The following is a 15,948-nucleotide window of genomic DNA, read 5'->3' on the forward strand; positions in this document are numbered from 1 at the left end:
AAAATGTAGACTGACAGCTTCATATCCACTATACGACAAATGTACAAAGCACCATTCACACAGATCCCATGTAAATGGTATCCCAAGGGTTTACTCAGTACAAAACTCACATAGTGGAATGTACAAGTCTGCCCAGCTCCAGGGTTAGCTGGTAGACCTCTTGTGCAAGAAAGGGAGACGGCACTGTAATGGACATTTCCAACAAGATAATTCTGGTTGTACTAATGTTTCACTCCACTGAAATTCATGAACTCTCATGTGACTAATTGTCAAGGCCAGCCCAGGTCAAGGATCGCTCTGCAAACAGCTACTGGGTATCCTTGACGAAGAATTCAGAGGAACTGACTTTCCCAGGAGCAGCTGTCCAAACATTAAAGACATTTAAAAAGGAAGGACAGTATTAATCTTCTCACTTTTTGCTCTCCCTTTCTGACCAGAGAAGAATTACTAGAACAGAATGACACTTATTGGGATGAAACCAACACTTTCCAAGTAGTAATCACTAAGTATTGCAGAAATGATTGCATCCAGTTGCCGCCACCGTGATTTAGAGGTGAAGAAAACATTTTTCTGGAGTCGGGGATGAGAAAGAGCACGTGGGTGGTGCTTGTAGTTGTTGTACTAATTCTCCAATCTCTTGTTTGTCCTGGGGACACACTGACACAGCCCAGAGGATGCTGTCACTCCGCTAGCACCTGCCACCACTACCCCCATTTATTCTGGCACAGCTTACGTGAGCGGGATCAGTAAGTGACTCGGTAAAGAACCAGAGACACCCCACGTACACAAAGTACATATGTTCCTGCAATCCATAGTTCTTTCCAATGGGATCCAGTCTCTCCCAGGCTAAGTGGTATGATTACCTACAGGAGAACAGGAAGGAAGTTGCTGTCTTTCCCCCATTCTGATTTCAGCTCACAAGGACTCACAATGAGTCAGGACACACCATGTCCATTGTCAAGAGGCTTTAGTTCCACTAACTCACTGCGGTTACTGCTAATGTATACTTTCTTCATATACAAGAATTCACAGGCTGGCTTCATTTTTAGCAATCACAGGCAGCTGCTTCTTGACTATATCAAGGCCACAATAAGCATGAGCCGGTTTCCTGCGACACGTGTAGTAAGAGCACGAGGACACTGTGTAAACACCATGTTCTCACCAGCAGGTAAGCAATTATTTCAGCATAAATTCAAATTACAAGCTCTTCAGCAGATTGGGAGAATAAAATGCCAGTTTGGTAATGTGCTCCCATAGGCCGCGAGTTATTCTAAAGCAGTTAAATTTCTTTATCTGTGGATTTTTCTCTTAAGACAAAAAGAAAAAAGCCTGATTTAATCAGGGGTTGTGGGGGTGGGGACAAATTTAGAGTAAACCAGACCCCTATCTCTGACTCAAAGCAACTGGGGTTTCTGCTGAAGTTCATACTTTTAGTCCATACAGTTTGTGTTCTGTCACAAAGCCAGAGAGCAATGACTTTTTACAAAAGAAAAATGCATTTGCCCTTATGACTTCTGAGGCTTTAGTCCATGAACACTGGACCGGGCCTTGTTACTTCTGGGCCTTTGGCAGCAGTGGGAGCCCCAGGAAGGAAAATGCTCTCACCTGATGGGGAGGAAGAATCAAAGAAAGAAAAAGGAGGGGGCAGTCTCCATAGCCCCCTTAAGGCCAATGTCAATGAAGTAACCACACACACACACACACACACACACACACACTCGCAGTGACTCCACAGGCTGACAGCCGAGCCTTAAGCACTGCTGGAGACGCATTAAGAGCCACCAATGCCAGGCAGTGTGGTAGCACACGCCTTTAATACCAGCACTCGGATCTCTGTGAGGCCAGCCTGGTCTACAGAGCAAGATCCAGGAAAGGCGCAAAGCTATACAGAGAAACCCTGTCTCGAAAAACCAAAAAAAAAAAAAAAAAAAAAAAGCCATCTTTGATGGTCATAAGTTTTACATGTGTGTGAGAAATATATTGTTTAGCAAAGGCAGTTCAACCTTCTAATACGGAAGTCATTTTCATTGATTAGGAACTCCCAGACAAAAGGACTCATAAACCACTTTTGTTCTAGGTGATTCCTGGTAGAACTGCTAGTAGAACACAACAGTTGATTAAGGGATACTTATGAAAGATTTGGGTGGCAATCTTTTTATTCATGAGTGAATTGTATAAGTCTTCCATCCGGAGAACAATTAAATCAGAAGTCCATTGAGAATAGTGTTCTTAAAATAAAAGAGTTTCAGTATTTTTAGGACAAATAACTTTATCCTGGCCAGCTTACAAATTATGAGGTGTTAATGTGTTTACCTCCACAGAAAGGACTCACTGCAGCTACAAAGAGCCTATACATCATCTGTGAAAGCCTGCAACATGACTGCTTAATAAGCTTTCTACAGAATCATCTTGCAAAATTCAAGCCTATGACTCAGCCATCAATATTTTGTGGTGTCCTGCTTAGATTTTTGTCAAATTGATATAAGCTGGGGTTGTATGGGAAGAAGGGACATCAATTGAGAGAAGCCTGTCTTACAAGAAAGTTGCTGCCCTTTTGCCAAGGTCAAATACTTTGACAAAAGGAGCTTAAGGAAGAAAATGTTTATTTCATTCAGCTCACAGTTGATACATCACAGGGATGCGGTCCATTGTGGTTGGGAAGACCCAGGAAGGGGAGAAAAGGAAGTTCATCTGAGCTCTAAAACCCCAGGGTCCATTCCCAGTGACCCGCTTCCGCAGAGGCTCTGATTCCTGAAGGTTCCACAACTGCCTAAGCAACATCCCCAGCAGAGAAGTGTTCAAACAAGCTGGAACACTTCACATTCAGACCCCAACACCACCTGACCTTCAAGATGCTTGAGGAACATATGATGGGAGAGTCATTTCACAACAGCTCCTGCCACATTAGCCCTTAGCGCTCTGTGCAATAATCCCTCCTTCAAGTTAAGTCCTCAGAGTGCTTTACATCTAGATTTGGCTTGTTTGAGTGTGTATGTGTGTGTATACATGTGTGTTACCTATGTTATATATACAGTACACATATTTATTAATTCAGAGATGTGAGCTCATTTTGCATCCATTTTTTTCCTCCAGTGACTAACAAGGTCAGAGGAGATCCTCATCCATAAAACTTAAAATGAAAATCATTTTATTACTGACGTTCTTTCTCCTTAGGTCACTGTAGGGAATAGTTACATTACCTCTAACTTACCTTAGCTACAACTCAGCACTATCTGCCTGTGTGTAAAAGTAGGTTTCTATAAAGAAAGTTTAACAGTGAGGAAAGAGACCTTCAATAACCTCACAAGCTGGAGCTGAACCCTTTGGTCTGTGATGCATGTATTCATTAGGATCATGCCACTTCTGAATTATTCAGAATCATTATAAAATGCAGCTTTCATTTGAAAAAAAAAAGTGTACCTCTGAGAGACTAAATTTAGTTCTACTAGAGATAAAGTAAAGCAGTGTGCTCTTCCATAATCATGTCAACAGCCCAGCTTTTATCTCCACTAAACTCCAGAGCAGCGCAGCTGGGATGCAGCCACCCAAGGCAGAAATCCGGACACCATGTAACCAGCCTGCTTAATGCTAAGAAGCATTAATATTCTATCTTATCTGAACTGGCCTACATTGTTGGTGAGCTGTTTAAAATAAAACAATGTTTTAAATATGTGACTTTAAAAAGTATTTGCCCCTTTTTATGATATAAATATATATATAAATATATATATATATATATATATATATATATATAATGAAGTCCCCTTCTCCTTTATCAGCTTTAAATGATGTAAGTCTCTCAAAAAAGAACTGTACAATATCTCCCTCCACAATTAAAAGGTGTCAATAAATTTTATGACTTGAGAATATAAAATTTTTCCATAGATCACTTCCAAGAAGGTAGGTGATTGACAATAAGACTCGTGACCAGATTTCCTCCAATAACAGATTAACTGTGAGGCTAATGAATGCCGATTAAAGGATCAGGCAGAAGTTTTAGAACACCTCACGACACACTGAGACATCCCGCCATATCTTCATTTTTGGATTTGTTTTCTCTCTACTATTTTTCATGTTAGCAACCACTGTCCAGTATTAAGACATAAGTGGGTTCTGGAACCCTTGAAAACTTAAGATGCTTACTCTGGGCTTCCAACGGAAGTCTTCCCTGACCTCTCCAATAAAGTCAAATCTCACAGTATATTCTCTCTTCCTTTTAGTTTTCTTTTTTCTTTTTTTGTTTAAGACAAGGTATATAGCCCAAATGGGCCTGAAATTTACCATGCAGCCCAGACTGGCCTCAGACTCAGGCAATTCTTTTTCCTCAGCCTCTCAAAGGCTAGGATTACAGCTGTGCACTGCCAGACCCTCTTCTACTAGCACATTCTCACAGCGTCCCACCGTCCTCCTGCAAGGCACTCCCAATGGTGGCAAAGTCAGCATTCACTTCATGCCTAGGAACTGCCACCACACTATCAGCTCCGTGAGACTAAAGGGCTAGGTTGGATTTCCTACCACATTCCCAGTTGCAAGCATAGTTCCCACAAGACTTAAAAACACACTCACTGAATGGGTAGATTTGGTTTCCCCAACAAAACCAGACAAAAAGCCTAGTTCTCAGTCCCTGTTTGCTCTCTGGGCATCAGTGGGGCACACTGATAGCAGGACACTCGAGAGGCAGAGGGAAGAGACTTGCAACCTCGAGACATAACAGACTATTCAGCAAGATCATCTCAAAAAATTTGCTAACGTGTGGATTAGAAGCCACTATTATGCCTAGCACTGCCTTGTCTATACATGTTGAAATAGAAGTAAATCAATATCTTGAGGTGTGAGACAGAGATTTTTATTTTATATTGATAAGCCAAACACTAACCAGGTTTTAAGCATCTGTGAGGGAGTGACTTTTTAAACACTGAGTCTGAGGATAACTACACCAGGCCCACATTTGCCTTTTAGATGGACACTCTTTACTTTCTGAAGCTTAAAAATATTTTCTTTGCTATATAATGAAAATGGTACTGGTACATGAGATTCAGTTGTTGTTGTTGTTGTTGTTGTTGTTGTTGTGTGTGTGTGTGTGTATGTATGCACACGTGAGTATATATGTATGTGAGTGTGTGTATGTGTGTGCATGTAAGTGTGTGTGTGTGTTTTCCTAGAAGTATCTATCCATTCTCTCTCTTACTACCCATCTACTTCCTGGTGGTCAGTGGCATGCTTTAGGAGGCAGCTGGCTGAGATCCCATGAGCCTGAGATTATTAGGTTGAATGAGACTGAGCCAGCTACCCCTAGACTCAGACCTTTAACTCCAGCCTAGGGATTGCTTGGCTGCAGTCACTAAAAACTTCCAACATGACAAAAATTACAACCACCAAAACTCAAACATTACCTTTAAAACTGGTGAATGTCAAAAATCTAATTTTATTTAAAATGAGAAGAATGTAAGTAAATGTAGCACAGAGAAGATACAGACCAATATACAACATTACTTCTACTAGCTATTAACCCCATTCGACCTATAAAATCTGAAGCTATTTAGGTTGGTAGGTGAATTTTTGAGCAGCTAGGTGGCCAGTATAGGTGAGTAGATAAGCAGAAATGTTCTATGGTGGTTGTTATTCTCGTGTTCTGTTCTGAACAAATTGTTCTCACTGTAGAGCACTTAGCCCATAGAGTTTAGTTCACTGTTGTCTGTATTTCCAGGGTAGAAGGCTGTGAGCTGTAAGCTGACTTCAACTACCAGAACTACTACAGTGTCATGTAAGTGTCTTCAGTGTAATTCAGCCTTGTAGGAGGAACACATAGACATCAGTTTGTTTGCAAGATTCCCAGTAGGGTAGAATGGCAACCACAGACCATGTTCACACTTAGAAATTGCAATCTGGAAAAGACAGTAATGGGGACCACAATGGAAGACTGTCAACAGTTGACCTTAATGCTTGTTAGTGCCTTGTGGTGCTGTGGGAAAGGAAATAAAATGGCAGATGCCAGAAGTAAAAGAAAGAATTGATAAGTAGAGAGATCTACACAATTGATGAATTTAGTGATAAGAAGTCTAATGTATTTAAGAAAGGAAATGGAGTTAAATCATAGAAAGAAGTCTAATGTATTTAAGAAAGGAAATGGATTTAAATCATAGAAAAGGGTTGAAAATAAAGTATTTTATGCTATCATAAAATATAAAAAGTTATAAGGATGTTAGCAATCATAAAGAGTGATCTTGGTTTGAGTTAAGAAAACCCAGCCCCAAAGAGGCAAGAGAGTTTGAACTCCCCCTGAATATGGCAAGTTGTAGATGTATAGACTCATGGCCCCAGGGATGTATTATATGGCCTCTCATGTGTCTAAAATTTTAGATAATCCTAGATAAGGCAGAAGGGAACTTGGGGCCCAGGACTTCATTCTGCATGTATATTGGGAAATGTTTCCTTCAGACATAGTGGGATTCAAAGCTTTGTTTAAACCCTCTTAATGTTCACCTGTCAAGGCCAGTGACTTAAGGGCTCATCAACCGTAATCCTAAGAAGGCTCCTTTCTTCTCATGAGCCTGCTGAGGGACGCCTGGGAAACTCACTCACCTCTCATTTATAAACCAGCTCAGGTTTGCTATTCAAAGGAAAAGATCCCAGGATTCTGCTCTAAGAGCTTAGGTCATAGAGGACACCTTAGGTCTCTGAGCCACAGAATGGAAGCTATGGAAGGATGAGTCTGAAGGAGAGACCCCAAAGCAACTATGGCTTGGAAAGCTTGTGCTTGAGACACAGCTCTGGAACTTCCTATGTTTCTTCAAGAAGTGGCAGCTGGCAGGGCTGGAGAGATGGCTCCGTGGATATAGCACTGGCTCTCAAACAGGAAGACTCAAGTTTGAATCCTCAGAACCCCTGGAGGCTGTCTCTGCAGCAGTGAGCATCTGTGACCCCGTTTTCTAGAGTGAGATGGGAAGCTGAGACAGAAGAGTTCCCAGAATCTAGCCAGCTAGCTAGCCTGGTATACACAACACCAAACAACAAAAAGAGACCCTGTCTCAAGCTGAAGGACAACATCCAAAGCTGTCCACTGACTTCCACATGTGCAATGGTGACCTGTGCAGGTCTGTATTCACACACATGCATGTACAAGCCACAGTGTGGAGTATTATTTTAAGATGTGTTACATTTGTTTATGCTATGGACCATTTACTTTAATGATGCAAAGATGTGTTGCATTCTTTTATGTTGCATTTGTTTAACTCTGTGAAGCTGTGTTACTTTGTCGATCTAAAACACCTGATGGTCTAGTAAAGAGCTGAATGGCCAATAGTGAGGCAGGAGAAAGAATAGACAGGGCTGGCAGGCAGAGAGAATAAATGGGAGGAGAAATCTGGGAGGAGAGGAAGGAGAAGTGAGAGAACAAGGAGAGAAGGATGCTAGGGGCCAGCCACCCAGCCACCCAGCCACCCAGCCAGCCATGAAGTAAGAGTGAAGGTAAGATACACAGAAGCAAGAAAAGAAAAAAGCCCAGAGGCAAAAGGCAGATGGGATAATTTAAAGTTAAGGAAAGCTGGCTAGAAATAAGCCAAACTAAGGCTGGGCATTTATAAGTAATGATTTATTTGGGAGCTGAGTAGTGAGCCCCCAAAGAGTAAAGAGTAATAAAACAGCCAACAACAGGTCACATGCATCAGATACATATCATACACAAATGCAACACACACATATTACAGACAAACACAACAGATACACACTCACATACATGCACCTGGTTGCACAATCTTGGCTGGCCATGCATGGTTGCTCACGCCTATAATCCTAATCCCAGCTACTGGTGAGGCTAAGGCAGAATATTACCAAGTTTGAGGTCAACTTGTACAACAGGGGTGAGATTTTTGTCTTAAAATAAAATTTACTAAGAGCCAAGGCTTGCCTAACATAATGTAAGGTTATGGTTTGATTCCCAAAGCCATAAAATAATAATAACAATAATGATAATGGTAGTAATAATAATTTTTATTAATAAAATGACAACTTGTGGCTGGGAACATGGACTAAAAGCCAGTGAAGAACAACACTGGCCAAGAGACACAGAAGGAGCTGGCCGTGCGCTCAAGGACCTGGGGTCTGGCCCTTCATTTTTTAATGTTTTTATTGTTTTCTTGACTTCCTCATTTTGAGGGCATCTTTCCGAAAGTTCAGCTGCATCCATTCACTCACATGTGAGGACAGGGAGGTGATGTGTACTCATAGGGGTGGCTATGGAGGTAGACCATTAAAAGACAAAGTAACTACCCCACTTATAAGAGAAATGTGACCACTGGGCCGATGGGATTGGTCATGTCACTTGACCTCTGCATCCTATTTCCACTAGAGGATATACTTGTGAAAACAGGGTGAGTGAGCTCCTTGGCACAGATAGTGTTAGATGAGAGTGATGGGTGGTCTGTGGTCTTTGTACACTGTAGGAATATGCTGTCGCGGTATAGGGACTACTCCCTTGATGCAGAAAGAACTCAGTTAGCACAAGCTTTTATTACTAGAGTGCTGCTCTGATGATACAGCACAGTTACTGGCTGTGTGGGCTTTGGGGTGAAATCCTTACTCCATCACTTAACTAGTGCGATGCCAATGTGAAAAGTACTTAGCCTTGTGATCCCCAGTCCCTCTAGCTGTAAAGTGACAGTAATAGCAAGACCTTTGTGGAATTATTCTTAAAATTAGTTAGGATGCAATGTGAAAACCATCTCTTCACTGTAAGCACTCGATGCCCAGTACCAACTGCAAGAGAAATGTGTACCCCACTTCACACACAACCAACACCACTTTAAATATACTAACTCATTCAGTTCTTAGACCACAGGTGTGTGATGGCTATTCTTGGTTGTCAACTTGACTACATCTGGAATTAACTAAAAACCCAAGCTGCTGGGCACAGCTGGGAGGGATGTTTAGTTAACTGCTCCACTAGAAGACCTACCATAAGTCTGGATCATTGTCGACCAGAAGACTCACCCTGAATCTGGGTCCACCTTTGGGTGGAAGCCTATATAAAGGAACTAGAAGGAAGAAGAAAGGTTTTGCATTTTGTCTGCTTGCCCTGGCAAGTTCATCTATCCTGATATTGAGGTATTCCTTCACTGGTATTAGAGCCTACTTCTTTGGGGGTTTGATGTATACCAAAGACCAGCTAAGACATCCAGCCTCATGGATTGAATGACTAGCAAATAACACATCCCCCATATGTATAAATGGCTTCCATAGGAGTCCAGAACCCTCCCCTGTCTAACACCCTTTACATACATACACATATGTATGTATATGCATACCTACCTACCTACATACATACATATAGTATTTTATGGAATGATGTGAAGTACCTGTACTTCTCACCCTCACTCAATCTTTCAGAAGTAGATCAATCCTCCCCTCCAACTTCTTTTCCATTAACCTACCATCTTGTTTCCCTTCTTTTACTTCTCAACAATGACCAAAAACCTTTACTCTATTTTCTGGATCTGTTAAAAAGCATCTTACAATACTGATATCCATGTAGTCTCCCTCATGTAGGGAGATTCTCCAGAGCTTTGAGGGCCTGAAATCCTGGGACTCTAAGTAAGAGAATCTGTCTGAGTTAGGAGCCAAGTAGCCACGCTGAAGGCAGGAGAGACATCAGCTCCTACTCTTCCCAAGCAAAAGTGAAAATGCTGTTAAGACCATGTAGGAGCTCACTGTGACAAAACCAGGAAGCTGGGCCGAAAGATGAGTCACACCTCCTTAACCGGAATCTATAAAACAGGCCCACTTTATGGTGCACACTGACATGCGTTAAAACATAGGATGGAAATCTATTCAGAGAAAAATAAATGTGTAAGAGGAGACCCAACTAACAAGGCTACAGTTTGATTTATTTTTTTTTTTTTTTATTTCCCACCACTCATTCAACTAGAGGCCAATGGAATTTACGGCTAGGAAGGCAGCCGCTTTCTAGCCCTTCCCTTCTCCTGCCACTGATTTTCTTTTATGATAAAATATTTGTCTTAGGTTTAGACAGCTCTACTTTATCCTTCCCAGCCTGATAAAAAATTCATAGATGGTTTAAAATGAAAACATAGTAAAATTTAGTTTCTTAAAGGAACTAGCAGCCCAGCAGCAACAACAAACAGATACTGGAAAGGCTCAGTCTGGTTCCCGTTTAGGCCTCTGATTTTAGTGTTCTAGCCTGTGAGTCTCTGATTTTAGTGTTCTAGCCTGTGAGTCTCTAATTTTAGTGTTCTAGACTGTGAGTCTCTGATTTTAGTGTTCTAGCCTGTGAGTCTCTGATTTTAGTGTTCTAGCCTGTAAGCCTCTGATTTTAGTGTTCTAGCCTGTAAGCCTCTGATTTTAGTGTTCTAGACTGTAAGCCTCTGATTTTAGTGTTCTAGACTGTGAGTCTCTGATTTTAGTGTTCTAGACTGTAAGTCTCTGATTTTAGTGTTCTAGACTGTGAGTCTCTGATTTTGGTGTTCTAGGCATGACATGAATTTGAAGAAGACATTTTCATTTTCAAGAGTCAGATCACTCTGAATGGAGTCCAGGCCTTTGACTCAATTCTACCCCATAGCAAACTTCCCTTATGGATGATAAGAACTTTTGTGATTGACAGTCTTCCAAAATTCAGAACAGTATGCTGGCTCTGTAAGTAAAACTATATTTGACTTTGGGAAATCTTAAGGAACAACAGAAAAGTTCCCACTGTGATAGTTTAATATTCCACTGATAACGAGAGTGCTGTGGTTAGAATGCTTGTCTCGCCTCCCAAACCGATGCTGACAAGTTGGTTCCCGATACAATATTAAGATGTGAGGCTTTAGAAGCTGGCTAGGTCATGAGGACTTGACTCTCCCGGACAGGATCAGTGCCTTGTAAAGGGTCTGAGGGACTAGCTGTAACTTTCTGTCCATCCTGCCTGCCTGCCATTTAACACAGCATTTACCACTACCTGGCCAGAGGACACAATAGCCAAATACCACCTCGGAATCCCATACAGGGCTCTGACCAGATCCCAAACCTGATGGTGCCTTAATCTTGGACTACATGGCCTCCAGAACTAAAATAAAAAAATAGCATTTATAATATAAATTATCCAGTCTCAGGTATTTTAATACAGCAGTACAAACTAAGACACAAAACTTATTTCCAAAGGACACCAAGGAGAAGTGACAGATGGAAGAGACTGCTAACGTGTGAGGGGAGAACAGGACAGAGTCACTGTGGTCCACTGGTTATCATGAGGATAAGTCAGGGCTGAAACACGGGACACTCATCATTGTATCATCGCAATGAACACAGTCCTGGTTAAGGAATTCAGTGTTGTGTACAAATAGTAAGGGGAAAAAAGAGGAAGTTGACTTTTGGTTTCATATATGCACGTTATAAAAGTGTCGGGAAATGTATAGAAACGTAGGTCAGACAGGCAGGCCCCTCCTCTAGGTTCATGTGTGGTGCCAGAAACAGGAATTAAGAATGTGTATATGAATTTTCAGGGCCATCTTGATTTCAGCTCCATGTTAGTTAGAGTCTAAGTATGATATCTGAGCAAATTTGATCATTGTAATTATAATCCATTTATTATATTGTAGAGCTTCTCTCTGTGTGTAAATTACTATTTAACTTTCTTATCATTTATTATTAAATTATATATATATACTGAAATACAGAAAACATAAACTCAGGAATTTATTTTTTTTTTAGTCCAAAATCAATTTTCTCTAAAGCCAATGTCCCAATCCACCACTCCATGTTGGCAACCCACCATCACTGGGCAGATTTCTCATTTTCTCCTGTTTTACTCTGACTTGGTAATGACACTGAGATTAAGTGTCCTTAGAAACATGAACCCACATATGGAACTGGTATTGATAAAGTCCCACCCCATCCCCTAGATACTGGAGAGGACCTGACCTAAAGAAGTAGAAGGAATTTTATAGGTGAGCCCCACCCACCACTGATAAATGATTATCAATGATTATGATTATGTCTTGTCGAGGTGCTTATTACTGATTTACCCAAGTAAACTGACTGAAATGAACTCCAATATAAAACAATAATTTATTAAAACTTAGAGAATTTATAACAAGACTGGAAAGCCGTCAGCAGCTAAGCTCTGTGTGTGTGTGTATACGAGAGCTCAAGAAAGGTTTCCAGGGAATGCTGCCTGCCCAGAGCAGAGCCAATGGGAAAACATCTCCTCCAGAGCCCAGGCTTCCTTTTCTTACCCAATAATTCACATTCCTGAGACCTAACTTTTCTAGCTCTAGGACATGTGATTAATAAGCTCACTAAGCCCAATGGGAGACATTCTGAAATATTTCCAATGCAATAATTGACCACTCGGAAAACTCCACCATTCTTGCATAGGATTCTGATCTCAGGCTGCAACGCTAGCAGCCAGTGCACAAGCTGTAATTACAGAAGATCAATTCTGTTTTAAAAGATCTGTCTCAGAGTGATTTACACAACATTTGCTTGGTCACATCTAGAAATCGGCTCCTGTCATTAACGCAAACAAACACACAAGTAAACCTTAGAAAACTAGGTGGGCCCAAGACAGAAGTTAATAACAAAACAAAAATAACCACCGCAAGCCTGCTCTGCGAGGAGAAGTCTCACCTAGAGTAATGGTGACAGCTGAAACACAATACCATCCAGTTTTGTGCACTGAGAATCGGCTCTTTTCATATATTATTTCACCTAACTCCTCATGGAATCACAGTCATAGGCATTATTACCACCGTGCTTAGAGAAACTGAAATCTCACCACTATCCAGCAGTCCACACATATATGTGCTCATCCCCGCATGAGGCTACCTGGAAACATGGATGGACTTTTATAGGAGGTAGTTCAAGGTTACAGTCAAGATTATGGGTAACCAGTTAAAAATCTCCACTTTGCCATTTGCTAGCTAAATGACTCAGTAATAAATGTATACCTCCCTCAGCCTCAATTTCTTCATCTACAAGATATAGAAAGTCTATCAAGGTGACATGGGATGTTGCCAGACCACACAGCTGGTATAGGGCAATGGAGGAGATATATACATATATATGCATATACATCACTTTTGTATCATATATATGCACATATGTGTTATAAATATGTGCATTCATTATATATATACTAGAGTACCTAGCTGTGAGAGCTGGTCTCAAATGCTGAATCATTAAGTGTACATTATAACCATTAGTAGTTCTATGACCATCTACCCTTTGCAGCCTAGTAGTCCTGGAGGCCCAGGTGATACATTCTTGATTTGCAGATCTCTAAGCAACTTTCGTGATGACTGGCCCTTCAACGAACCAAAAGAAACATCTGCTGCTCAAAAATAGTTAATATTAAACTTGGGGTTCTGTGTTATGCCCTGGAGCCCAATTTGTTCAACTTTGGGTCACAATGTTTGTGTAAGGCTACCTAATGGTATGTGGGCATTGCAATCTGAGTGAACAACAACCAAAGATGAATAAAAACCTCAAACCCATAACGGACTGATGTGTTTCTGGCAGCACCTGGCTGTGTCACCTGGCTTCCTAGCAGCCTTGGTTCTGAACACAGGACATGCATGCTTGCACTGTGCATGCCGTCACATTAGCAAACACTGCCTAAAGACCTCAGCCTTTATGTGAGGCTATATTGTTTTTACTGTAGGCACCAAATGTTCTATCCTTATGGAAACAGACAGCCTACATAGCAAAAACAAAGACTGGGTGTTTCTATTGTCTTTCTTCAGCGTGTAAATAGCAAATCAGTACACTTTGGGATCGTTTTGTTTTAGAATTGTTGATTTTTAAAATTGCTGTTTGAATTGATAACTTGGATTCATAAAACAATCATTACATGAATTATAGCTTGGGATTAGAACAGAGTTTTCTACAGCTTCTGAAATGGCCCGAATCATGCTTCCACCTTTTGTACAAAACAAAGCGTCTGCCTTAGCGTTGGTGATAATAAAATCAAAATATCAGAAACACTGAAGATGCTCAGATCCTCAGCCAAGATTTGATTCTTTATGTAAAGGCAAATAAGGACACCCACCTCAGTAGTGTGAACATTTGGTTTTGTCTTTAATAAATGGTGCAATTATATGTTTTGTAATCATTTTAAAATAAACACCTTTAGGTTTATTATCAGTAAATGGTTTATATGCCTATTTCACATACCTATATGCCTGGGGTTGCATAAAAATTTTCCCTGAGAAAACATACAAGTGGAAAAGGCTTAAGAATCTTATGCTAAAGTTCTAGTATCCTCTTCTTCTAATGCTGCAGCCCAAGCCCACCCCCTGGGCAAACGATGCCCATCTCTACCACAGCCGCAGGCTGCTAACTTAATGAGGCCTAAGTCTATAACTTGTATTATCTGTGTTCTGTCAGTGCCTACCACTCATCTCACACAGTCGGAGCTAAAAAGCACATATGGACTGAATTTTTAAGAGACACGCGGAATATGTCTTCCAGCTCACTTCACACTTTCACAGAGATATGCAGCAGCTCTGTCGAACAGGTGGGACCCTGGGTTCAAACTTCAGCTGGACCATTAACTGCTGAGGGACCTTAGATAATATATAAGATCTCAGTGCCTCTATCTCCTTGCCTGTAAAGTGATAGTGATAGGGTGTTGTACTAAAGTAGTATTCCATCTAACTGCCATTAAATGACACCGGCCACAATAGGCATTCTCTAACTGTGAGCAATTATTAACTTTTGTTAACAGTTGTCTTTTCCCAACACAATTCCAGAGTAAGTTTTTCTAATCACCTAAGTTGTTTCTCCTTTCATGTAAGAAAACATAAAACATGGCATCCTCACTTCAAAGTCCAAAACTAATTTGCAGCAGAAAGCAAATTACAATCTCAAAAAACTGACTTCCAAAACATTTTCAAGAGAGATGTATTTATAGTGAATATTCTTACAATAAAAATCCAGAGTGGCCCAGATATTCTGTAGTACAAGAATGTTCCAAATGTCTTACAATAAAAATCCAGAGTGGCCCAGATATTCTGTGGTATAAGAATGTTCCAAATGTCTTACAATAAAAATCCAGAGTGGCCCAGATATTCTGTAGTATAAATGTTCCAAATGTCTTACGTTGGAACTCTTCCTGTGGCATTAGGCATGGCTTTACACAAATGAGAACAGCCATACTGACTTGCAGAAGTGTTCTCATAACACACACACACACACACACACACACACACACACACACACACACACACGGCAATAAAATCAGGTCTCACTCATGTGATGCCCTCAGCGTCCATCATAAACCTCATTGCTCAATTAAGAAAAAATAAAAGCAAATTCTACCCAGGCTTTGCCTTCCCCTCACTTAGAGCTGAGCCTGACAATTAGGCCCCTGTGGCTTAAAATTCCAATCACTGGCTTTAGCTGATGATGCTTCCCTCTCTGCTGGAGAGGAGAGGACAGAAATACAGGGAAACGGGGCAGCGAGGGAGCTCATGTACCTTCAGCACTGTAATGTTCCAAGCAAAGCTCTCAATTGCCTTGTTGAGCTTCCTTCCTTTCAAGCCTTCCTTGGCCCCCAGATTGTGAAGTTCTTCGTGGAACTCCATCCCTTTGAAAAGAACACACATTAAAAAGTGTTATAGTAGATTTCAGGAAAACATGCGTTTTTTACCATGAAAATATTGTCAGCAAAATACAAATTCGCATTCTTGTTCCCTCTCGTAATTTCTAAACCCCTAAACTGAATTCTTTCCATTTTATTCATCCCATGGAGAAGGCATCTAAGAGTAGTAAGTGATACAGGGGCAAAATTTCATTTTAAGCAGCATGGATGCATAGATAAACACAAGAGGAAATAAGCAAACTTCCTAGCAGATGTTACTGACCTTACGTGTCCTTTTCCAGGTTTTGTGCGGAAGGGTATGGAGTGCAGAGGTAACCTCAGGTGAGTGTGTACATCTCTTGCTTTTGTTA

General features: G+C 40.9%; 1 protein-coding gene across 1 annotated transcript in view; it reads right to left on the reverse strand.

The window, feature by feature from the left end:
* Plcl1 (phospholipase C like 1 (inactive)) overlaps nucleotides 1-15,948 on the reverse strand; it is a 62,625-nt gene that overhangs the window by 27,025 nt on the left and 19,652 nt on the right. The window contains exon 4 of the mRNA XM_059278470.1: nucleotides 15,474-15,583. Coding sequence (XP_059134453.1) covers nucleotides 15,474-15,583 — 110 coding nt within the window. The remainder of the gene's footprint in view (nucleotides 1-15,473; nucleotides 15,584-15,948) is intronic.

This window comes from Peromyscus eremicus, chromosome 13 (genome assembly GCF_949786415.1).
Source record: "Peromyscus eremicus chromosome 13, PerEre_H2_v1, whole genome shotgun sequence".
Lineage (NCBI taxonomy): Eukaryota > Metazoa > Chordata > Mammalia > Rodentia > Cricetidae > Peromyscus > Peromyscus eremicus.